This window comes from Podarcis melisellensis (genome assembly GCF_964234715.1).
Source record: "Podarcis melisellensis genome assembly, chromosome: 2".
Lineage (NCBI taxonomy): Eukaryota > Metazoa > Chordata > Lepidosauria > Squamata > Lacertidae > Podarcis > Podarcis melisellensis.
In genome coordinates, this window is record NC_138529.1 from 39,310,460 (window position 1) to 39,335,166 (window position 24,707).

A 24,707-nucleotide genomic window follows, 5' to 3' on the forward strand; every position below is an offset into this window, starting at 1 on the left:
TATTTTTGGTACGCTGAAAAATGGATTTCTTCCTAAAGATATCTTCTGTAAAACAAAAACAAAATATATTGACATAGTATTTCATTTATTTAGGATCCTTATTATACTTCAAAATTACTGTCACAGCCTTAATTCATAATTCAGGTAATTTACTGTTTTGCAGTATCTGCTTCACACACACTTGTAAAGGTATTATCACTTGACATTCCATTCATTTTTGGAGCCTTGTTTTACTTATGTTCTGTTTACTGTGAACAATTGGCATTGAATAACTGGCAATGTGTGGCATTGAAAAGTGAGGATAGCAACACATTATGCATTATGCGGACCCCCAGAATGAATTAAATTTGTAACCCGAAGTACTACTGTATGAGGAAAACTTTTTAAAAAACACACACACTGCAATAGTTGATGATGTGGAACATTTTATTAAGTGCCAATGAGCCCATGAACAGTTGACTGAACATTAGGGATTGAAAGGTCTAAGGCTCTTCCCGTTTGCCATGCTAAGAAAACTTTTAATACCTGATATCTAGGGCTACTACCCTTATGTGAAACTGAGAGGTGTTGAATGAGTGAAGGAAGGCACCTTGCAGGACTCCTGTTCTACCTACTACAAATATTCTGGGAGCCACTGACCACATTCTTTCTGCTTATCTTTTGTCACAAGATCACACTGAACGTCTGATGGCTTTAATCAGAGGACAGACATTTTTAGCACTGAACTCCATAAGCAAAGAGGCTAAATCAATATCTTTTGATGCTCCAACCAGCTGGAAGGTGAAGTTCTGGAGTAGAGTACTGAAGAACAGGAAGACCTCCATCCGTGCCAAGGCTTCCCCAATGCATGCCCGTTTCCCTGGCAAAGAAAAAGAAGGCACAGCTAAGCAAAGATCTACACAGTGTGTAGGAAACTTGGACTCAGCTCCAAAAAACAACGTTTTGAATGCATTCTAAACATGCAATACCAGATGACGACAGAGAGCAAAAAAAATTTATATGATAAAATAATTTGTTATAACGATTTAATTTCTGACTTATTTATAGCTTTATTTTTTCTGTGTGCAGATCCACTCCTAGTGAATTCATGCGATGTTGGTTTGGGGACTGGAAATACTGTTAGGTATCATTCATCAAGAAACAAGAAAAGTGGGAAGATAACTTTAAGGACGTTTTCTATGCATTCTGGTCAAACATGCCATGCAGCTTCTATACTGAGGCTTCCATATTGAGTTTTGGTTTTTGAACGTTTCAGAACTCGAATGGTCTTCCGGAATGGATTAAAATCGAAAACCAAGGTACCACTGTACTACTATTATTACCACCACTACTACTACATCTGAAGGCGGCCCTGTTTAGGGAAGCTTTTAATGTTTGATGTATTACAGTATTTTAATATTTTTTTGGAAGCCGCCCAGAGTGGCTGGGGAAGCCCAGCCAGATAGGCAGGGTATAAATAAAATAATAATAATAATAATAATAATAATAATAATAATAATAATAATAATAATAACAAAAAATTTTATTTATATCCCGCCCTCCCCAGCCAAAGCCGGGCTCAGGGCGGCTAACAAAAATTAAAAAGTACAAAAGTACAGTACAAACAACACTCTAAAATCATTCATTATAAAATTGATTCAAATCAAGCCACTGGCAACCATTGTGCCAGAGCTCCACGAAGATTGCCGAGGGAGGGAGTCAGGCTGTGCCCTGGCCAAAGGCCTGGTGGAACAGCTCTGTCTTGCAGGCCCTGCGGAAAGATGTCAAGTCCCGTAGGACCCTAGTCTCTAGTGACAGAGCGTTCCACCAGATCGGAGCCACAGCCGAGAAAGCCCTGGCTCTAGTTGAGGCCAGCCTAACTTCTCTGTGGCCTGGGACCTTCAAGATGTTTTTATTTGAAGACCGTAAGTTTCTCTGTGGGGCATACCAGGAGAGGCGGTCCCGTAGGTACGAGGGTCCTAGGCCGTATAGGGCTTTAAAGGTTAAAACCAGCACCTTAAACCTGATCCTGTACTCCACCGGGAGCCAGTGCAGCTGGTATAGCACCGGGTGAATGTGGTCTTGCAGCGAAGACCCCGTAAGTAGTCTCGCTGCAGCATTCTGCACCCGCTGGAGTTTCTGGGTCAGTCTCAAGGGCAGCCCCACGTAGAGCAAGTTACAATAATCCAGTCTGGAGGTGACCGTCACATGGATCACAGTGGCTAGGTCAGGGCGAGAGAGGTAAGGAGCCAACTGCTTAGCTTGGCGGAGATGAAAAAATGCTGCCTTTGTTATAGCCGCAATCTGCGCCTCCATGGAAAGGGAGGTGTTGAAGATTACACCCAAACTCTTAACGGATGGTGCTGGCACTAATTGCACCCCCGCAAGAGATGGGAGTTGTCCCCCCGATCCCATATCATCCCGTCCCAGCCACAGGACCTCTGTCTTCGAAGGATTTAGCTTCAACCGGCTCCCACGTAACCATCCAGCAACAGCTTCCAAACATCTGGTCAGTGTGTCTGGGGCCGAGTCAGGATGGCCATCCATCAACAGATAGAGTTGGGTGTCATCAGCATACTGATGGCAACCCAGCCCAAAACTCCGGACCAGCTGGGCGAGGGGGTGCATAAAGATGTTGAAAAGCATCGAGTATCGCACCCTGAGGTACTCCGCACACCAAGGAGTGGCGCGATGACAAATCCCCCCCAAGCGCCACCCTCTGTCCCTGACCAGAGAGAAATGAGCGCAGCCATTGAAGGACTGTGCCCTGAATCCCCACGTCGGCAAGGCGGTGGTCCAGGAGTTCGTGATCAACCATGTCGAAAGCTGCTGACAGATCTAGAAGAATCAGCAGCCCCGACCCGCCTCGATTATTATTATTATTACTACTACTAAAACTACTACGGGACACAGGTGGCGCTGTGGGTTAAAGCCTCAGCCCCTAGGACTTGCTGATCGAAAAGTCGGCGGTTCGAATCCCTGCTGCGGGGTGCGCTCCCGCTGCTCGGTCCCAGCGCCTGCCAACCTAGCAGTTCGAAAGCACCTCCGGGTGCAAGTAGATAAATAGGGACCGCTTACCAGCGGGAAGGTAAACGGCGTTTCCGTGTGCAGCTCTGGCTCACCAGAGCAGCGATGTCACACTGGCCTTGTGACCCGGAAGTGTCTCCGGACAGCGCTGGCCCCTGGCCTCTTAAGTGAGATGGGCGCACAACCCCAGAGTCTGTCAAGACTGGCCCGTACAGGCAGGGGTACCTTTACCTTTACCTTTAAAACTACTACTACTAATAATAATATAATGATTGGCCTGATGTATGGATGGGCAAGACATGAGATTCAGTTCACATTTAAAGCTCAGTCTATCAAATGCACCCTTTTTGAAACCATATGAGAACGGAAACACAACCAATCTTCAAGATTTTCACTTGTACAAATTTTCTGATGCAGTTCTCCAGCGACAGAATGGGAGGAATTCAACTTCATGTTTTCCAAATATTCCAGTTTATTGACCCTTTTCTAGCCTCTGACCCAAACACTGTCATATGTTTTTGTGCCATCCCCTACTCACAGAAAATACCAGGGAGGGAAATATAATTACAAGACTGGCACATCCAACCAGGGAATGACTTTTACTCTCATTTTACTTCAAATCACAGTGCCTTTGTGAGAAGAAGCCTATTAGAAGCTGGACAGAGGGCACGGCCTCCTTTTAACAAGTGGTGCATGCCATCAGCTTACAACAGGGTGCCATGTAATCCTTCAGGAAAATTGCAAAACATGGGGTAAAGGACCCCTGACAGTTAAGTCCAGTCATGAACGACTCTGGGGTTGCACTGCTCATCTTCCTTTGCAGGCCCCGGGTGCTGGTATTTGCCTACATACAGTTTTTCCGGATCATGTGGTGAGCATGACAAAGATGCTTCTGGTGAAACCAGATGTGATGGCCTGGGATTCTGATTCTGATGCTGATCCTTAAGAATCCCAGACTGCACAGGATCCCCCGCCTCCATAACCAGCTGAGCAAGGGCTGGGGCATGAGCCTGAAGGGTCCTCACCTGTGCTGGATCCTCAGGTGCAGGCACCAGCTGACTCTGCTCTGGCTCCTGAGGTGATGGAGGACCCATTGCCTACAGGTGCTCCACTCTCAGCCCCGTCAGAGGAAGCTGAGGTTGCCTCTGAGTCCGGTAACCCTCCAGCCTCTCCTGAGCTGCAGAGGCTCAGGGCAGAGAGGCAGAGGGAACTAAGTTCCTGCAGGAGGAGTACTCGCCTCCATGCCAGGAGAGGCGAGTCACCTGAGGATCCGGGCCACCCTATGCCTTGGGGCAGATCAAAGCCAGCCAGCCCCAGTCCCAAGTTGCGGGAGCAACATTGTTGGTAGCCAGTTCCTGCCTGAACCCTGTCCTGCTTTCCTGCCGGAGCTCCTGACCCACCCTGACTCCCTGCTTGCAAGCCTGTTCCTGACTTCACTCAACTCCCTGCCCTGCACCCAGCTTTAGTTTTGATGAACTGCCTCCATATTTCACCTTCGACCTCGGACTGTACTCGGACCTCCCCTCTCGGTTGACCCACAGGACCAGCACACCAGAGCAGTGCCCGGAAATGCCGTTTACCTTCCTGCCACAGTGGTACCTATCTATCTACTTGAACTGGTGTGCTTTCAAACTGCTAGGTTGGCAGGAGCTGGGACCAAGCAATGGGAGCTCATCCCGTCACGGGGATTCAAACCTTCTGATTGGCAAGAGGCTCAGTGGTTTAGACCACAGTGCAGCCATATCTCTTTCCGTACACTGTCTCTTGAAAGAAAGTGGAAATGGCATTGTTTGCACATAGGTTACCACAGGCTTGTATAGTTACCTGTTGAAAAGGGTATGAAGGTATCTTTCTTCTTGAACTGGCCTTTCTCATCCAAAAAATGTCCTGGGTTGAACTGTTCAGGAGTCTCCCACAGGAGAGGGTCACGGTGCACAGTTGTTAACATTGGAGCAACAACAGTGCCCTTCAGGGATAAAAGATGGCAGATTTACATTATTGGTCTCAATTCATGACTATCTAGGAAATAGCCATACTATGATAAAATGGTGAAGCTAACTTAGAAGAATGGGCTTCCAATAGGGATGAGCTGATTTCCTCTGGTCTGCTCCTGTATTACTCCATAAGTACACACTGCCTTACATTCAACTAAATGTAAGTACCCATTTATGTACCCATTTTAAATCTAAAACACCTTTTTGTGTGCTTTCTTGTGTGCTTCTGTGTGCATTTTCCCACTAAAACATTGATTTTAGTATATATTTTCCCCATAAAAGATACATTTTGTATGCATAGGTCTGTGAAAGACTAATTCCGTTGGTTCATTTTAAAATGTGAAACGAACAAACAAAATTCTCCTCTATCACTAGTTCCTTCAGCTCATTTGCTTAGGCCAACAAAATCACTACTGATCTCCACTACTGATCTCATCCCTGCCTCCATGAGGGCAGTCCAGGGCCATTTTTACAATCAGTTCCTAGAACTACTCCATTTCTTCTCCACAATTATCATGGCAAAATGCTGGGCCATCATACCTTAGGGAGGGTGAACCCCCTGAATTTGGTATCACAAGACGTTGTATGGGGAATGGCCTCATTACTTAATAGTGGGTATCGTAGAAGCTCATGGGTAACTGCATTGGTGAAAGGCATCCTCACACGATCTTCCATGCTAGGGGCACGGGTGCCACTCGTCACCTCATCAATTTCCTGTTGGACTTTTGCTGTAATGAAAAAGACTCAAGAGATGTATTTCCTGGATTCAGATTCTGCTTCTCATCTGACAGAGTGAAAAACTTGGGCACTCTCCGACATCATGAAAGCTCATGCAAACACAAATTCTCCTCTTGAGTGATTTCCACTCATTCCTTTGTACCTTACTACCACTTGATCTCCTGCTGGACTTTTCCTGTAACAAATTTCATTTGGAAAATGTGCTTCCAGAATTCTGAGGCCCCATCTCTTCTGGCAATGTTCCTACTCCTGGGCATAAGTGCCATTTGAAGACACCAGAGAGCCCTCAAAACCCTTTTTATTTTTTAACAATGAGGGGAGGTTCTGGCTGAAGCAGAATGCTAATGGAAACCTCCTAGTCCTTGGGATGTCTTTTCATGTGTGATTACTAGTGGAGCCCATCATAGTCCCATCCGCTTTAAACTTCTCTGGGATATCTAAATACCTTGAATATGTGGCAACTTAGCCATCACCATGAGGCCAGAGATCAAGAAAAAGCTTGTGGTTCCTGTCCCAGCTAAAAAAAGGCCAAACACTGTCATGACAAGGTTTTCAGTTCTGAAGGTGTCACCAGCAGGCTTTTTTTCCTATGAGGCAGAGGGAAAGGGGGGGGGGAGAGAAAATTTCACTATAAAGCAAATGGCAAAATGGAGACAGCTTAGCCTGTTCGAATGAACATCATGGGTGAAATCCTGCACTCACCCCAAGAGGTGTTTAATCCAATCACATCTATTTAAAATAGAATTACTTTAGAAATATAAAGAAAAGCACTTGCATATCATTGCTTTACAAACGTTGTGTTGTTTGATTACTGGAATGTTAGAGCTATCCAAGATTATATATGGGATCAGAAATTATAGGAGTGATGGCAGTAAAAGAAAGTGTAACTGGTTATGTATTTTTGTTTGGGCAAAGTAGCTGTCCATGTTACTCATATAGGCTGTAAACTGAGTGAACCAATTTTATTTTTATCGTAAGCACTTGCATTGTTTTGTACAACATTAAGCATAGACTTTAACACTGGGCACAGGATACCTCAGCCTAATGAATAATGATAATAATTAAAAATGTCTTGCAAGGAGTGGCCGAGAGAAGTTGCTAGGGGAGGAGGCAAAGACAGAGGGGCACTCTGGTTGGCCTGGTATCCCTTCCCCACATGGACTAGGACATGACTGTGCACCCATGCCAGTGCAAATAAATTCTTGACCCACATACCTTCTCAGACTTGATAAGAAAGCAGTCAATATAGTCACGGATGTTCTGAGGATCCAGCGTCTGCCTGTGTACTTTCACATTCTCACGGATGAAAGCACACAGCTCATCAGTATCAGAAAAAATCGTTTGGTGCCTTCCAGGAAAGCAGTCTAATATTTTAGGGACAGCAGAGTACAGCTGAAATGAAGATGACACATACAGCCTTAAATATTATGAATCCATCTGGCTCCTGGTGGAGTACAGGATCAGGTTTAAGGTGCTGGTTTTAACCTTTAAAGCCCTATACAGCTTAGGATTCTCGTACCTACGGGACCGCTTCTCCTGGTATGTCCCACAGAGGAACTTACGGTCTTCAAATAAAAACATTCTGAAGGTCCCAGGCCACAGAGAGGTTAGGCTGGCCTCTACTAGAGCCAGGGCTTTCTCGGTTGCGGCTCCAATCTGGTGGAACACGCTGTCACAAGAGACTAGGGCCCTGCGGAACTTGACATCTTTCCGCAGGGCCTGCAAGACAGAGCTGTTCCACCAGGCCTTTGGTAAGGGCGCAGCCTGACTCCCTCCCTTGGCGATCTGCACAGAATTTTTGCTTAATGGTTGCCATTAATTTGATTTTAATTAATTTTTATAATGAAATGTTTTTAGAATGTTGCATTATTTTATTGTTGTTAGCCGCCCTGAGCCCGGCTTCGGCTGGGGAGGCGGGATATAAATAAAAATTATTATTATTATTATTATTATTATTATTATTATTATTATTATTATTATTGTTGTTGTTGTTGTTGTTGTATAACTATGCCACAAAGATTCTGGCTGAAAGGTGATAAAGCAGTTGTTGTTTTTAATCACTTATTTTGGAAATCCAGCAAGAACTGTTGAGCTTCTGGTTCATTTTACCTCATTCCTAAGGGCTAGGGATGATGGGGCTTCCCTTGAAGATGATTCAGAAATGTCAACTGGTCCAAAATCCAGATTCCTGGTTCGGGTTCTGTTTAAGTCTCACATAACCTTTGTTTTTTAAAAGCTGCACACGTTGGCAATTTGTTTCTTGGCCCAATTCAATGTGTTAATATTAGTTTTTAAAGCCCTAAATGACTCAGGCTCCAACTACCTGAAGAAAATTATTTTTTTCCTTTCCTGCAGACTTCCTCGGGTGCTAAGAGTGGCAGAGGGGACCCTATTGGTTGTTGCACTGCCCTCAGAGGCTCATGGTCCAGAAAAAGGCATTGTCTGTGGCAACCCTTCAGTTGTGGAACTTCCTCTACACAGAGGTGTGCCTGGCATCTTCATTATACAGGATTTGACGAATGCTGAAGACATGCCTTTTCACTCCAGCTTTTGACATCTGAGGTGCATATAAGTGGTTTTCAACCATTTTTAACTTTGTGTTTCAATTGTTGTAACCTGCCCTGGGACCTTAGGGTGAAGGGCAGAACAACAAGAACAACGACATCCTGGGTAGCTTGTTTTAACTGATGATTTGGCGTGGCTCCCCACGCTTGGCAACTCCTCCCACCAGGATACCTCTATAGATGTACAAATGTGCCTCAGTCTGTTCCAACACTCATTCTCACTTTCAACTGGAATTTCCCATTCTCCTGCAATTGGTGCATTTTGCACAAGTCTTTCTTCTATTTTGTCATCCGCTAATGTGGAAATGTCTGCCATTTTAAATGCATATCATATTGCACAATAGACAGACCTATCCCAGTAATCAACAATTATTTAAAATTGAAAAATGAAACAAGTAAGGCTCCTGTTGGGACAGAAATTTATGTGGTTCCCTTTACTGATTGTGAAGTTTTATGAGGGCAGTAAATTTCAGGGGAGCAGTTTGCGATTCATAGCAACAATTCTCCCTTCCCCCCACACCCTCATGGCTCTTTCTTCAGTAGCTTGGGTAGGTACCATTTTCTTACATTAGGAAAAACCTGTATGCTGCTTTGTTCTGGGGTGTTGTGGGGATGGAAACTGTAGGGTGTAGCCCCTGTTGGTGACTGCCATTTTTTGTGGTGGCAGCCATTTCTCTCTTGCAATGTTCCACAGTTATATTGTATCCAGAGGGAAATGGTAGTCAGGCAACTAAAGGGGGTGGGGAAGCAATGGCAAAGTAAAAGGGGGGGCAGGAAAGGAAAGGGAGATCTGCTGCTGTCAGGGGCTCAGGAGCAGAGGCACAGGAGAGGGAGGAAATGGAGAGCGAGGGGGAGGAATCCGAGGGAAGAGTAGGCGATGACAGTGGTCCGAGGAATTCCCTGAGTCTCTCCAGCGAATCGGAAGAGCTGCTGTCAGGGGCTCAGGAGCAGAGGCTCAGGAGCAGAGGCACAGGAGAGGGAGGAAATGGAGAGCGAGGGGGAGGATTCCGAGGGAAGCGTAGGCGATGACAGTGGTCCGAGGAATTCCCTGAGTCTCTCCCTATCCCCCCCCCAGGATTGTGGTGGGGAACTGCCCTTGCCTGCTGTGCCCTATACCACCCCCGAATTTGTGGGGATGGGGGCACTAGGCACAATGCCCTCCTGTGGGATTTTGGTGCTCCTGGACGCCATCTCTGATCCGTGCCACTAGCTGCAAGAACTTCAAAAGAAACAATTTGGATGAAGCAAATGCACATATTTCAAGGAAGAAGGGGGAGTAAAGACTGCTAGCAGAAGAGATCTCTGATAAAACAAGACGAGTCAGAGGAACAAGTATAAATCATGAGAAGATACGCCAAGACTCGGCATGGCAAAGGGACTGATGGGGGAGGGGAAAAAACTTTCCTTTCTTTCCTTTATGTGATTAAACAAGAATCCCCCACCCATAAGTCAGAAATGTCATTTTAAGGACTTAAGCTTTGGATTTAAGGCTGTGTGGAGATAAACTTTCGAACCAAAGCATGTTTTAAGAAGAGCGTGGAATGTATAAGGGCTTTGGAATGACGCAGTTAAAAATTCCGTCACCATATTGGGAAGTTCTGTCGGAGGACTTAAGTCTGAGAGGAGAAATAGAGCTGTTTTTATATTGTGGGTGAAACTCCTCAGTGGGACTTAAGAACGACAGTTCTGTAATTAAATATGGAAAGAGCGCTGTTATCTATGAAGGCGATGATATATGGAAAGCATCTCGATTTGAGGATTGGAAGAACGGAAAAATTCACACAGGATTATTATTGGTGTTTATCGGCTTAAGGAGACTATCAGAAGAGATCAGAAAGAAAAAGGAGAAGTTATATGAACGAGATGTGATGTGGAAACAGCAAGATAAGACTGGATAGAATTATCAGTTTGGACTGATTTGGACATTAATGCAGTGGCAAGATGATGATCAGAATCCCCCTTCGGATCTTGAAATATGGGTTCCCTCAACAAAATTCAAAACTCGGCTTTGTAATTCAGAATTTATGTGATTTGATTTGATTTGATTGGCCGGTTAATAATTTTTTTTTTAAAGAAATCACTGGAAATTCGTGATTGTGTCAATTTCCATCTCAATCCTGTCGAAGACATTTTCAGAACATTATTTTCATCTGATAGTTAGGCAGGCACACATTTGTGAACCCTTTGTGCCATTGTTCATGCTACAACAAGCTAGGTTTTGTTTTTCCTTTTCATGGTAGAAAGGAAAATGTTTGCAACACAGAAGGAACAACCTACCAGTCCCAAGAAAGATTGAAAGAAGACCATTTGGTTCTCTATAATGCGTTGGTGCTTTAGGAAGGTCTTGTCTGCGTAGTCAAAGCGAGTCCCAAAGATGACTGATGAGATCACATTGGAAACAGCGGATGTGATTCTAGCTGTCGGATCAAAGCCCTGTCCTGTAGGAGGAACCGAAGACAGTCAGCAAGGCCTGATGAAAGTGGAGCCCACCATCTTCAGACCCCAATACAAAATTAACTCTAAAAACTGTTTAAGCAGTTTGAACCTGGTAGATTGCATTTCCATCTATCCCAAGAACCAAGTGTTAAAGAAATTAAAAGTAGTAGTAAAATGCTGTAATCAAGAGGGCTGTGCACAGCTGTACCCCTGACACCGACCTGATGTGAGGCCTGAATCTGGGTCCACAAATTGGCTCCGACACAATATTCAGGGCAACCTGGGCAACACTCAAATTGTATCCAGTCCTAAATCAATTCAGGGGGCTGTGCTAATTTTTATTTTTATTTTTAAACTCTAATTAAACATAATTTTTGGGAGGTGAGAGGCAGAAAAAAAGAGGCACTCGGTTTCTTCTCTCCCCCCCCACCTACCCCATCCATAGTCCAAATAATGAATCCCGCCCCCTCATTTCTCTGTCATAACATTCCGCTTAATTAACTCATTTGATGCCAATTCTGTTAGTATTGCCTGCAGCAGAGTTTCAGTTGGCTCACAAGGCCATAAAAATAAACCCAAGGAATGGAAATGTGTTGATGATTACATGGTACAAAGATGCTCCAACCAGAATCTATTGATGAGCATAGACTGAGCTCACAAAGACAAGAATTATGATGTTGAAGATGGAATTTTGAATAAGTTAGTAAGTATAAACACATTAGTATTACAGTGGTACCTCAGGTTACATACGCTTCAGGTTACAGACGCTTTAGGTTACAGACTCCGCTAACCCAGAAATAGTGCTTCAGGTTAAGAACTTTGCTTCAGGATGAGAAGAGAAATTGTGCTCTGGTGGTGCAGTGGCAGCAGGAGGCCCCATTAGCTAAAGTGGTGCTTCAGGTTAAGAACAGTTTCAGGTTAAGTACGGACCTCCATAACAAATTAAGTACTTAACCCGAGGTACCACTGTATTAGTAAATAGAATCAAAGAAGCCATGCATGGGGGGGAGGGGAGTCACAAGTGTTTATGGGAAAAGGTGTAACAATAGTTGATTAAATGTGGATATACAACTGCAATGTTAAAGGCGAAGAATACATGACGAGTTTTATTTATAGTATTTGAATATTCAAAGTTATGTGTCTTACCTATATCATTTGAATATGTAACGTATATAATTAAATAAATAAATATAAACCCAACAATTTTCACTGAAACAATTTGCACACAGTATAGTCTTCAGTGTGCACACCTAAGAAGTGTAGGTAGACTGTCATAGGCATTACTGGATTAGTGGAAAATATTAAGGTGGAAGTTCAACACATGAGTTGGGGTTCACATGAGCGTGGAGAGAGTTGAAAGGACAAATGGGAAAAGCTTGCCTCCCTGCTGCCACTGAGCCCAACAGCCACATATTCTAACTATGTCAGAAGCTTACATACTATAAGTGCCCATTCCAATATACTGGTACAATTGAATAAATGCCCTCTCCTTGCCCTGGGATAGTGCTTTCTCAGTTTTATTTTTTAATGAGCTAGGTGACCTTTTGTGGCTGCCAGTGCCTCCACCAGGTAAACAGCTTCTTTCTGCACCCTTTCAGACATTGATCTCTTCCCCATTCCAAAGTCTCTCAGTGTCATAACTGTGAAACTGCGCAGCTCTCTCCATTGCATGTCACTAGAGTTGTCTAGCCCTGGAAAAAAAGAGGGGAAGGTCATTCCGTCAGTTCTTGACCCAACAGGAACCAGCAGGAAGTTTCTACATGAAAAGGTGGTTCTGGTGCTTTCCACCTTAAAATTATATCCCCATTTGTAGTTACAGTTCAGCAACCAGTTGTTCCCATTCTCTCAATTATCCTGATAAGGTAGGCCACAACAGCCCAGTCCCAGGTAAGATCCTCCCCCTATTGTGTGGGCAGGTGGTCCCTCTCCCTACCCGGCCTGATCACCTTGGCAACGCCTCCCCAGGTGGGATTGGGCAACTGGCTGAGTTAGGCGGAGACCTCCAGGTATCCCACCTGGGGAAGATGAAGCCAAGCCTGTGGTAATGGTGCTACATAGGGTAGAGGGGCTGCACACGACCATGCAAAGGGCGCCCCCATTTAATGTGGGGAGCGGTCATTCTCTCAATTATCCACAACAGTCCCGTGTTGTGTAAGGGATTTTTGCTCTTTGGTAGAGTAAGTACGTCCAGTTCAGCATACTAATGGATGGCAGGAGACAGGACACACTGCCTTGCCTGACTCCAGGCCACAGTGTTGGCTGCTGTTGGGGTGGGAAAGTGAAATCATGTCACCCATGCTCAGAATGGCATGCTTTGGCCCAGGAGAGACGTAGCAACATATACAGTTGCTATTTTCAGTTTGCAGACTCAATAAATGGATGATGTTTTGAGTGGCAAGTTTATATTTATGAGTGTTTATGGGCGGGACAGTTTCCCTTGGGGGCCAGAAAGCAGCTTCTTTGGGGGGAATTGATTTTCAAAAATGGTTCTTGCTTGATAGTGTTTGTCTTTCTTTCTTTCCTAGACATGATGCTTATTATCATGGTTATACAAATAGCAGCTACAGAGAAGTCTGAGCAAAACTGTGACCATGGAGGTTAGACTCTCTCTACATGCCACCATGGTAACAAAAATCACCTCTCTGAGGCTTCTAATTGCCTCTTAAAAGCTCTCATTGGTGCACATGGGGAACAAATTGCCCTGAAATGCATATACAGCATTAGAAAGACACTTTTTGATGGCAAGTAGAGAGAGTCAAGCTTCTCCTTCCCATTGTCTATGGCCCCAAGATTTCTTTGTGCTGGCTATTTATGAACACAATGTTAATGGTACACACACAATTAGTTTGGCCCTGAATTGGGGACTGCATTACAAATCAAAGTAAAGCTGAGCTATACATAAAAAACAGGAAGAAATAGCCTACCGTGGCCTTTGGTCATTCGTTCACTGATGGGGCTGCTAAAACGCCCACCAAACTCTTCAGCATGATCCATCAGAGCATCTTTTACCACATCAAATCCACAAAGCACGACCATAGGTTTGGGTCCCATCCAGACAGTGAATATAGGGCCATATTTCTCAACCAGCTGAAGACACAAAGACAGTGTTATTTAATTAGGCAGTGAAACTTCCACTGGAGTAATTATCTTAAGGAACGGTTGCAATATCTCTTTGGGCACCTGCAGCTTGTTTTGTGCAGGGTTTTGCAGGCATATGCTTCAACAAGTCATTGATGCAGTAACAGTGCATTAGTGGCAGAATTCAGCTTTATTAGTTGTTCTGCAATACATCTCAGTATTATTACATTATTGCCATCTGGAGGGATACATTTATTTTTTTCATAAAATTTACATCCATGCATTGTATATACTGGAGTGCAACAAAAGACACACACACCTGAACATCTGGGCTATAACTAGCTACAGGATTTAAACAGGAAGCTATGGGACATGCACTGACTGGAACAAAACAGTGTGTCCATCTCAGGACTTTTGCAAGTGCAAACAGTATTCGAAATGGGATTGCGTATAACTACTCCAATGTCATCATGGGTATAGTGGTACCTCAGGTTACATACGCTTCAGGTTACAGACGCTTCAGGTTACAGACTCTGCTAACCCAGAAATAGTACAGAAATCACGCTGCAGAGGTGCGGTGACATCACGAGGCCCCATTAAAGTGCTGCTTCAGGTTAAGAACAGTTTCAGGTTAAGAACAGACCTTCAGAACAAATTACCGTATTTTTCACTGTATAAGACGCACCCGACCAGAGGACGCACCTAGTTTTTAGAGGAAGAAAACAAGAAAAAAAATCTCTCCTTCTCTGCGCAGCGCCTCTTTAGCGAAGCGGAGGAAGAACAGAGCCCCTTCCATTTATCCTCCCACTTCGCTGAAGACGCACTGCGCAGCTCTCCCTCTCTACACACGCTCCATAAGACGCACACACATTTCCCCTTACTTTTTAGGAGGAAAAAAGTGTGTCTTATGGAGTGAAAAATACGGTAAGTACTTAACCTGAGATAGCGCTGTATCATGAATGCGCAATGAAAAGGACATCTGGATGGCTTCTTGGAGAATGGGCTGCTAGAATGCTGTTGTTCCTGAATGAGGAGGAACCACATTTAGAACTGCCTCCATAAAAGAAAGAAAACCTTCTGAAATAAATCTTATGTTCAGCCCTACCAACTTCATCAAGTGTTTGATTCACTTTGCAAGACAGGTATATAAAGAAAAGAAATTTAGCTGCCCCTTTAACAGGTATGACACTGCAATAGGTATCACATCATACATTTCAGTATGATCAACCACTGCTTCATATCTCTAAAGCATAACCATATAATTATGTCCAGGCCAATCAATGAATACAGAGCCATGCTTCTTGACATGCTGCCTGGTTCTGCTTCAGCTTGTTATTTATCACATTTGGGGACAACTGCCCTAAGTGATCTTCTAACAATTATTTAGGTTACAGTGCAATACTGTTATGGAAGTATATTGGAATTTACTCCCATGTGACCTACCAACCACAATCAGGGTTTTAAAGTATGCACAGAGTCTCCATGACTAGTGGAGAGCTTTTCACATGTTATAGGTATCATGCAGTGGAAGGGACAGGGCTTGGCAATGTGCCTACACTACCTTTGACTGGTTGTGTTTGCACATATACCCGAATACAGCTAGCTTGCAACTTAATGGTTTCAGAATTCCATCTTGGAAACCACCCTGTAATCGGCAGATGATGAGCAGTATAGAAATTTAATTAAAAAAAAAATGAAATTAAGTAAAAATCAAATGTATATTGCTGCTGCTGTGGTTTTTCTAAATGGATATTGTTATTTATTGTGATTCCTTTAATGGGCTCTTCAGTTAGGGTGCCTCCAGACTGTCATTATTTTGCAAGAGGGATTCAAGCACATACCATAATTTTGGGTCTGTGCAGTTAACATAATCCTAGTGCAATCAATCCACTTTAAAAAGAGGACTTTTTGCTGTTTTGAAAGCGATGGGGAAATACATTGAAAAGCCTGGGATGAATAAATGACTATAAGCAACCTGCAAGCTAACCAGGATGAATGAAGAATGAATGAATCCTCATTATCATAGAACCACCCTGCAAGCAAATCAGAACAATTGTTCAATAAAAATATTTTTTAAGCTTTGTGCAAGCAAATCAGAATGAATGCTGAATAAACCAATGGTCTGGAGGGATCTTAAGTTGATTCAGGGAAGCTCTAAAGAGCATGCAAAATAGACACATGCCAACAGTAAACAAAAACCTAGTAAAATCAAGTAATAAACAATGCAAATAAAAATAAGGAAAGAGAAAGCAAGCAGAAATCTGGGCCTTTATTGTAAGGTAGAATGGAAAAGTATATAAGCAAAAGAGGGAACAATTAACCTTCTGTCTTTCCTCTACACATTGCTTCATTCCAGACAATGGTTGTTTATGCCATGCCACAGGGACATGGGAACAGAGAGAAACCGCAACAAGAAACAGCTTTACCTTTGAATAGTTTTTGCTCAGAGGCATGACATCTTTCTGCAGCAGGTTCCCCAGGAAGAACCAGGGAGTGGGGCCTGGAGGTAGCTGACTTTTCTTCTTGTACATTTTTAAGGAATAGAAGATGAAGATGAAGAGAACCCAGAGAAGGAGCAGAGCTCCTGTTACAGCCACTTCCATCTTCCTCTGAGGCTCTTCTTTTGGTCAAATATATCCAGGAAACTACTAAAGAAAGACAAGGTGAAAACACAGCTGCTTATTAGAACCCCAGCCAAGCCCCACTTCAACCTTCTCCAAATAATCTTAGCTCCTTTATTTCCAGTATGTGTTTCATTAGGAAAGGTGGGTTAATCATCCACATAAGCTCTAGACCTGGGCTGAAAATAGGTTAATTTCTATGCTCTTCAACATCAAGGTTGGGTACAGACTTACATGTAACTGATATGAATGCTCATTTCCTTTAACACAGTCGTACCTTGGAAGTCAAATGGAATCCGTTCCTGAGGTCCGTTCAACTTCCAAAATGTTTGAAAACCAAAATGTGGCTTCTAATTGCCTGCAGGAAGCTCCTATAGCCAATCAAAAGCTGTGGAAGCCCCGTCAGATGTTCAGCTTCCAAAAATAGTTCACAAATTAGAACGCTATGTTCCAGGTTTGCGACGTTCAGGACCCAAAATATTCAAGAACTAAGCTATTTAAAAACCAAGGTCCAACTGTAATATATATTTTTAAACCACAATATCCACATTCAAACACAACCACCCGCCCAGCACCGACAACCTCACCCTTTTATCCATCCATGGGCATCCTAATGATGGTAAGGATGATAGGCCAGACCCCTCGGTGAGTAGATTCCTAGTCAGATCTGAACTGGCATCTCCCGATTTCAACCAGCATCTAGAAGTAATTGCTCTACTTCGCAGCAAATAAATTCTGGAAATGCCACCAAGTTTTGACTGAAATCAAGTGAGCCACGCACCCACCCTGAAAGGAAATATATAACTCTCCACTGCCTTATCTACCTTTGTCAAATGTAGTGCAGCAAATCATACGAAGACTGAATAAATTGGGAGAGCTTTCATGGCCAATGAACAAGCCGACCTGAAAGTCACATTGAGCTTGCCAGTCTGGATGAACAGGAAGTGTGTTACAACACAGATAGTGAAGCAATCACCCTTGTTAAAAGAAGCATTAGTTCAGACTGCATGGTACAAATAACCGATGTGCAATCGATAACTGCTATTGAAAACATTGTCAATATTTGGTGCGTTCGTCCTTCATGTTCAGTCACGTTCAGTCACAAGTTTCTTACCTGATGCATCTTCCAACTTGGACATAGGATATGATGAAGGAAACAGGATATTTTTGTAGTAAGTTAATATATTTGAGAAATACTTATTGTCATGCCTGCCTCTAGAAGATTTTCGTATCAATTAAAAATTAGGGCTTTATTTGTGGAAAAACTCCTGAGTAATCTTATTGTGCCTTAAAATATTTATGTTATCTCAACAAAACATGTAACTAAACTTAGCAAAACGCTATGGTCTAACACACAGCCCAAGGGTCACATGCAGCCCTCAAGGTCCTTTTTGGTGGCCCTTGGCAACATTTGATGCCCCCCCCTCAGCGCTCAAATTCCTTCCCAAAGCCAGGTAAGCAAGACACTGGGATCTAGGAAGGAGGCATGAAGGCCGGCTCTGACAGGGTCCCAGAGTCCTCCTGTCTCCATCACATAGCCTAGCTAGTGCTTTTCCAGCTTTGAGAAGGAAGTGAGGGGGCTCTAGAATGCTGCCAGACCCTCACGCCTTCTTCTTCCCAAAGCCTAGCACCACGCTTAGGCAGCATGAAGTTTGGTGGGGGGTTGTCAAATTTGGGCTCACTTGCTCCTGCTGTGCTGCATGGCAATGAATGACCCATAAGTACTCTTGCAGCCCACTTGCAATCAAAGGCTGGACCTACCCATCCATGAACAACAGATGGGTAGGGGAAGAACTTTTCTCTTGCTGTGAAATTTAAATGAAACTGAAATTTAATCCAAGCCAGAGGAAGCAGGAGAAAGTTCAACTATCCTCTCCTTCAAGGGTTCTTCCCCTCAAAGTATTCAAATTCAGCTGCAGAAAACTTTTTATTGGCATCTATAGCATTAAGTAACAGGTAGAAATGTGCTCTGTCAGTTCTTCCATGCACATCTTTTCCTGCATTCTTTCGACGAATGGAGGTGGGGGAGACAAGAAGCATATTTTGAGCAAGAAGCCCCAAAGGCAACTTCCTTCTCTCCACATTCTTCTGCTGCTACCCCACCCCTGACCCCAAGCAAGTAAACATGCTGACCTGGGCATCTTCTATATAATTATCTCTCACATTCTTGGTAGCTAAGCACAAGTCCCTGTGGCAACCCAGTTGTGTAAGAATAATCAGTCAAGAGAATAGACATATTTCTTTTGAGGGTGGGCGATAGCATTAAAAGTAAATTTTAAAGGCAGGAAGTAAAGACAGAAAACAAGGCATTTTACTTGGAAAAAAATGAATTGCAAGAGTTGTGTGGCATGACAACATGACCCAGAGACAAAAGCAGTAAGGAATTTCTAAAACTGGTTCTCTTGCATAAAAACAAGTCATTGCAGAGCATTCTGAAAAATCACCATGAATGGGGTTGAAGTGGAGAATCACCATATATTGTATCCACACTGTCTGGAACTTTGGGAGATCAAGGCCATTCAGGTGATGATAAATCTTCCGGTTTCCCTCTCTATAGTAATCTGATCGATTCATGTGTGAAACAAACCTGAGGGATAATGTAACCTTGGAATTCTGTACGGCACGTTGTGTCCTGTGGTAAGCTCTCAAGGCTCTCATATTCCTATCGTTGAACCTCATGGACAACAGCCTTGGTATAGGGCATCCTCACTCTATCTTCCATGCCAGGGACATGGTTGGCACCTCCCACCTCATCAATCTATTGAACTTTTGTTGTAACAAAAAACAACATTAGTAGCTCTATTTCCAGATTTCTGAAACCACTACACATCTGACACAGTGAAAACCAAGCGGAAGGAAAAGTAAAACTCACACAAATTCTCCTACTGACAGGAGCCCATCCTTTAACACTTCGACCTTTGCTTTTTAGTTTAGGAAAATATTTAACTGGAGGGTATCCTTATGGGTGTTTTAAAAACTTTGTGTGGCATGTAGAACAGAGTGGAAACTTTATGCACTCCCCTCACACAATACATTTTTATTGATTGATTGAATTTATATTCCCACTCTTCTTTGCCATCTATATGGTAGGATGCTCATATCTCTGTTATTTCCAAACCTGGTAAAGACCAAGCCAGCTGGGCAAATTATAAGCTAATCCTGTAATTAATGTAGATGCCAAGGTACTAACAATAATTCTTGCCTGTAATAGTAATTTAGCCTGCAATATTAATACTAGAACATCAAAATCAGTTGGACTTTCCCCCCCCCCCCAAGGCTGCTTTAAATAATAAAAAAACCAACACAGCTAAAAAAACCATCTGAAATATATATATATTTCTGATACACACACAGGCAATTTATTTTTGATACACTGAAAAATGGATTTCTTCACGAATTTACAGATTGGATTAGAATTTAATTTCATTCTTTAAAACCTCTTCATACCACCAAAGAACTGATATTATTGCATGTTTTTGATGCATGTAGAAATGTAATAATAATAATAATAATAACTACTGCTTTATTTTTTACTTTTTCAGGCATAACTAGATTTATTATTTTCCTAAAGATACCTTTTGTAAAACAAAAACAAAATATATTGACATAGTATTTCATTTAGCTAGGATCCTTATTATACTTCAAAATTACTGTCACAGCCTTAATTCATAATTCAGGTAATTTACTGTTTTGCAGTATCTGCTTCACACACACTTGTAAAGATATTATCACTTGACATTCCATTCATTTTTGGAGCCTTGTTTTACTTCTGTTCTGTTTACTGTGAATAATTGGCATTGTATAATGGGCAATGTTTCGGAACTTGAAATATGGGTACCCCCAACAAAAAATTAAAATTAGGCTCTGTAATTCAGAACTTATTTGATTTGATTTGATTTGATATGATTGGTCTGTTAATAAAAATTATTTTAAAAAAATAAATCCGGCCTTCGGAAGGTCTGAGAATCAGCATGTTTTTACATGAGTAGAATGTGTCCTTTTATTTAAAATGCATCTCTGGGTTATTTGTGGGACCTGCCTGGTGTTTTTACATAAGTGGAATGTATGCTTTTATTTAAAATGCAACATTTATTTAAAATGTTATTTGTGCAGCATAGGAATTCATTCATTAAAAAAAAAAATAGTCCACCCGCCCACACACACAAGGTCTGAGGGACAGTGGACCTGCTGAAAAAGTTTGCTGACCCCTGAATTACAACCCAATGTAATGGGGTGTCAGATATTTTCACAGTTTAACAGCCATTTTAGAAGCGTGGGTCTTAGTACTCATCCCCAAACATAGCAGCCTTAAAAATGTGTTATGTGGAAAACAGGGTTCATAAACATCTATATCCATTCAAAATGGAGGGTTTTAAAATAAATCATTCCAACTTAATAGAAAACAAAATTATGAAAGCTGGGTAAATTAAATTAAATGGGAAGTTTTTGCTAAGCTTAAAGACCACACTTCCCTAGCCAAACTGTCATTTTTTGTGATTTGAATATTCTGGATCTGCTACATACAATCTTCTTTATTTGTTTGAAGTCTAGGGCTACTGTACCTTTCTAATATCACACAGATGGATGAGCAAGGGGTCAAAAGGAGCAACATTTTATGAAGTCTTTTTTTTACATTAAACTTATAACTATTTTTTTTGACAAAGTAATAATCATAAATAAATAAGTATAAAAATGTGCACCCCACCACTGAAATCATTCCGTTGTAACTATCCAACCCCACAAAATTTCAACAACTCTTAACCCCCATTCAAACCTCCTCGTCTGACATCTTTAGAGGTGTAGAAATACTTTTTTGTTTTGCAATGATGTTTATGAGTAAGTCTTACTGCCTTTGAACAGCTTTGCTGGTTTTTTTATCATGCAACTTCCAATTGTTCATTGATATTTTCTTTACTTGTTTTTTACCATATCACTATTACTATATTAGTGAAATAGTCCATATTTTGCTGTTTCGTTGCATTTACTGCAAGCGACCTTTGAAAGATTTTGTGTTGGATAGCAGAGCAAATCTGATCTTTTGGCCATTTAAGTACCTTGAATGTGTGGAAATTTAGCCATCAAAAGGAGGCTGAAGACCAAGGCACTGCTTGAGTTTGATGTCCCAGCAATAAAGAGTCCAAACACGCACTGGACAAGCTCTTCGGTGCTGTAGATATTCTCAGGATTGGTTTGTTTCTGTAAACAAGGCAGAAGGGAAAGGAGGGTGGAGAAATTGAAACATCTCATCCTATTCCACACAATAGCCTTGGTGGTCTGGTCTGTCATGGCCTTGTCTTCTCAAGGCTATAAATGGAATGAACTGTGTTAACTTCAAACACAAGATTTACATTGCTCATTGCAATATAAAGATATTGTTGAATATAAAGACATCATTGAGAACCAGCGTGAAGGGAAAAGAATTTCAGGCCACAATCTCATGTATGATTTCATTTTGGTCAGCTGCCTGGGTTGATGTCTAAATAAACTGGAGGACAGATGTTTCCATCTGAGATTAGTTTGGAGATGGACTTTAGCAGCCACCAAAGCCAAGAGAGGGACAATGGTTCAGAATGTGGGAGTGCAACAACAATGAGGGACAGTTTCAAATTAACTACAAATGAGAGACCTCTCAGAAATGTAGGGAAAGAAAGTTGTGGATCTCCCTACCTTCTCTGACCTGATAAGGAAGCAATCAATATAGTCACGGAGATTCTGAGGATCCAGTGTCCTCCTGTGGGACTCCACTCTCTCACAAATTAAGGCCTTCATTTTTTCACAGTCTGCTAATATCTTCCTGTGCTGTCCAGGTAAGTAAGCCATTATTCCTGGGAGTAAATTATAAATCTGGAACAGAAACAATGGGAAAATGAGGAAATTAGATAAAATGCAATCATAAATGAGATAAATGAGAAATGAGATAAACTGTATTTGATTCTCTCTCATTCAGAGGTTATTAAATTAATGTGGCTTTAGGAGGTTACATGACCTACATGAAGGGTTGTGGTGTTAGAGCTGTGTGGTATGGGGAGAAAACCATATGGGATCCTTCGCTTTGCCTATGCCCTTGACCTACCTACTTTTTTTGCTGTCTCCACTGCCATATAACCAGTAAGACTTCCTCTCTGGATTTACTACATGTGTGTATAGAAGTATTCACTTCAAAATTCATGTACCCAACAAACCTCATCACATGAGCAATGGTTGAAAAAAATGCTTCCTTTCATTCCCTGATATCTGTAATCTTAAATGTGTCTACTCCCACAATCTTTTCCACATTTATTCAAAAGCAAGTCCCACTGTGGCATACTACCCTGTGACAGGATGCAATATAAGCAGGAAAGAGACACAAATGAGATGCCAAACATCGTTTGGGGCAGCGAGTGCTGTGTCTACTCAGAAGTAAGTATTATTGAATTACTCCCAGATAAGTGAATTTAGGATAGCAAGTGGGTCTGTCTCCCATTAGGAAACCCAGCGGAATATCCCTGTGAAGTATATCTTGGACACATTGGGAAGGGACCCTGTTTCTAAAATGATCTCTGCATATATCTCTGCAAGGTTTGTTTTCACCAGACTTTCCATGCTTCAAGTTTGGAGAGTTCTGATCATCTCATACTTCTACTGCTTTTCATAGTCATTTCTGATGGTTCCTCTAATTCTTTGTGTTGTTAACCTTCATTCTTTCACAGCCTCTGAGTTGTTCCCACAAGCAAGTTAAAAACAAACAATGATGTGTTTCTGTGTGGATTTTATTTCTATGATTCCCCTCTATAAGTTCACAGCATCTCCTCACACACTGGTGTTTTTGCCAAATCAATCCAAAAGTCTTTTCACTGCTGGCAGCCTCCATCTTCACTCAGTTCTGATAAAATCAAGTCTAAGCGTCTGCTCGGTAATTTTCCCAGACCAGTTGCATCAAACATTAGCCTTTCCAGGGGAGATTTACCAAATCAAACTGGAAACACAAATATAATGACATATTAAAGGCTCACCTCCCCCTATTAATATTTGTAATTCTACAGCCCAGTCCTGACTTCCAAACATGGCAGATTTCCAAATTGAAAGTGCGACACAGTTCCCACATAGATTCCAGGAAACCGTCCTGGGTTTTTTAACGTCTCTCTGGTGGCTAAAGAGATCCTGCTTCTGTCTGATGTCAACAAATTGGAGAATTTTTTATCCTCTTCCAAGCAAGTCAAAGATAGAAAGCCTTAATTATATAGTATTATTATTTCCACACAGTTTATAGTTTTAGAGCCATATTATGTTAACAAATACAAAACTTTCCAACCTCACTTGTTATAGATAATCTAAATGGTTCTTCTGGTTTCTTGTTGATTTTTTTTTTTTTGTTTGCCAAATAATATAATAAAGCAAAGTACAGTAATAAGAGAGGCTCCGGCCCTCTTTTCTTTCCACTCCAACATCCCGACTTAGATGTTAATCCTTCTTCCACTCAGTCTTTATTGGCACGTCATTGGCTGGGTTAATTAGCAGAGTAATTCCTCCCTCCTCACTTGAAGCGTGTCCAAAACTTAAATCCAATTTTTCATCTTAAGAAATGGAACTTGATTCGCCAGCTCCTCCTTCCTTCCAAATTTGGGGCTGGTTTGTTGGGTATCCGTAGATGAGACTGTGTCTTCCCATACCCCCAGGAAGATTTTGGGAGGCTGATTACTCCCATCTCAGCCTCTAATTACCCCATGAGAGCCAGAGTGATTGACTTTTCAGCCATCTTCCATGGCGCCTCAAGCATAAGTCCCAGAGGTGGCAACTGTTAGAGTTATTCAGCAGAATCCCTGATCTAGACCTTATTTAGAACAGTCTTAAAAACTAGTTACAATAAAATAAATGTTGCAAAACAACAAAGTAACACATTGCAAACAAGCAATGGGGTCAGTCCTTTATGGAGTTCACTAAATCTTCCACTCTTTGGTCCCAGAAGGAGATCCTGAGCTTCTTCATCCTTAAAGAACTTCTCTGCTGCTGCTGCTGCTGCTGCTGCTGCTGCTTCTACTGCTAGTAGTAGTAGTAGTAGTAGTAGTAGTCGTGTCCAACAAGCACACAGAGAGACTTTTCAAGTTTCAGCTTCCTGCTGTGAGAGCTCTGCCACTCATGTATCCAGAAATAAGTCATCAGGTCACTTATCTCACTCCAATGGAAAAATAGGAGCCTTCTCTGATGCTTTTGTCAGAGTGCAACATTTTTGCTTAAGGTTACAGCATTCAAACACCGCATTTTATGTAAACTTACAACTTTAACAAAAATGT

The 24,707-nt window shown here is 42.2% G+C and overlaps 1 protein-coding gene across 1 annotated transcript in view; it reads right to left on the minus strand.

Moving 5' to 3' along the window:
• Positions 1-408: 408 nt before the first annotated feature.
• Positions 409-24,707, minus strand: part of LOC309359248 (cytochrome P450 2G1-like) — a 34,718-nt gene continuing 10,419 nt past the window's right edge. Inside the window, exons 5-15 of the mRNA XM_081892708.1 lie at positions 22,105-22,281; positions 21,492-21,633; positions 16,243-16,436; positions 13,663-13,825; positions 12,280-12,429; positions 10,580-10,740; positions 6,954-7,130; positions 6,184-6,325; positions 5,541-5,728; positions 4,831-4,972; positions 409-859 (exon numbers count right to left, since the gene is read on the minus strand). Of these exons, the coding sequence (XP_081748834.1) occupies positions 672-859; positions 4,831-4,972; positions 5,541-5,728; positions 6,184-6,325; positions 6,954-7,130; positions 10,580-10,740; positions 12,280-12,429; positions 13,663-13,825; positions 16,243-16,436; positions 21,492-21,633; positions 22,105-22,281 (1,824 nt within the window). The 3' untranslated portion in view covers positions 409-671. The remainder of the gene's footprint in view (positions 860-4,830; positions 4,973-5,540; positions 5,729-6,183; positions 6,326-6,953; positions 7,131-10,579; positions 10,741-12,279; positions 12,430-13,662; positions 13,826-16,242; positions 16,437-21,491; positions 21,634-22,104; positions 22,282-24,707) is intronic.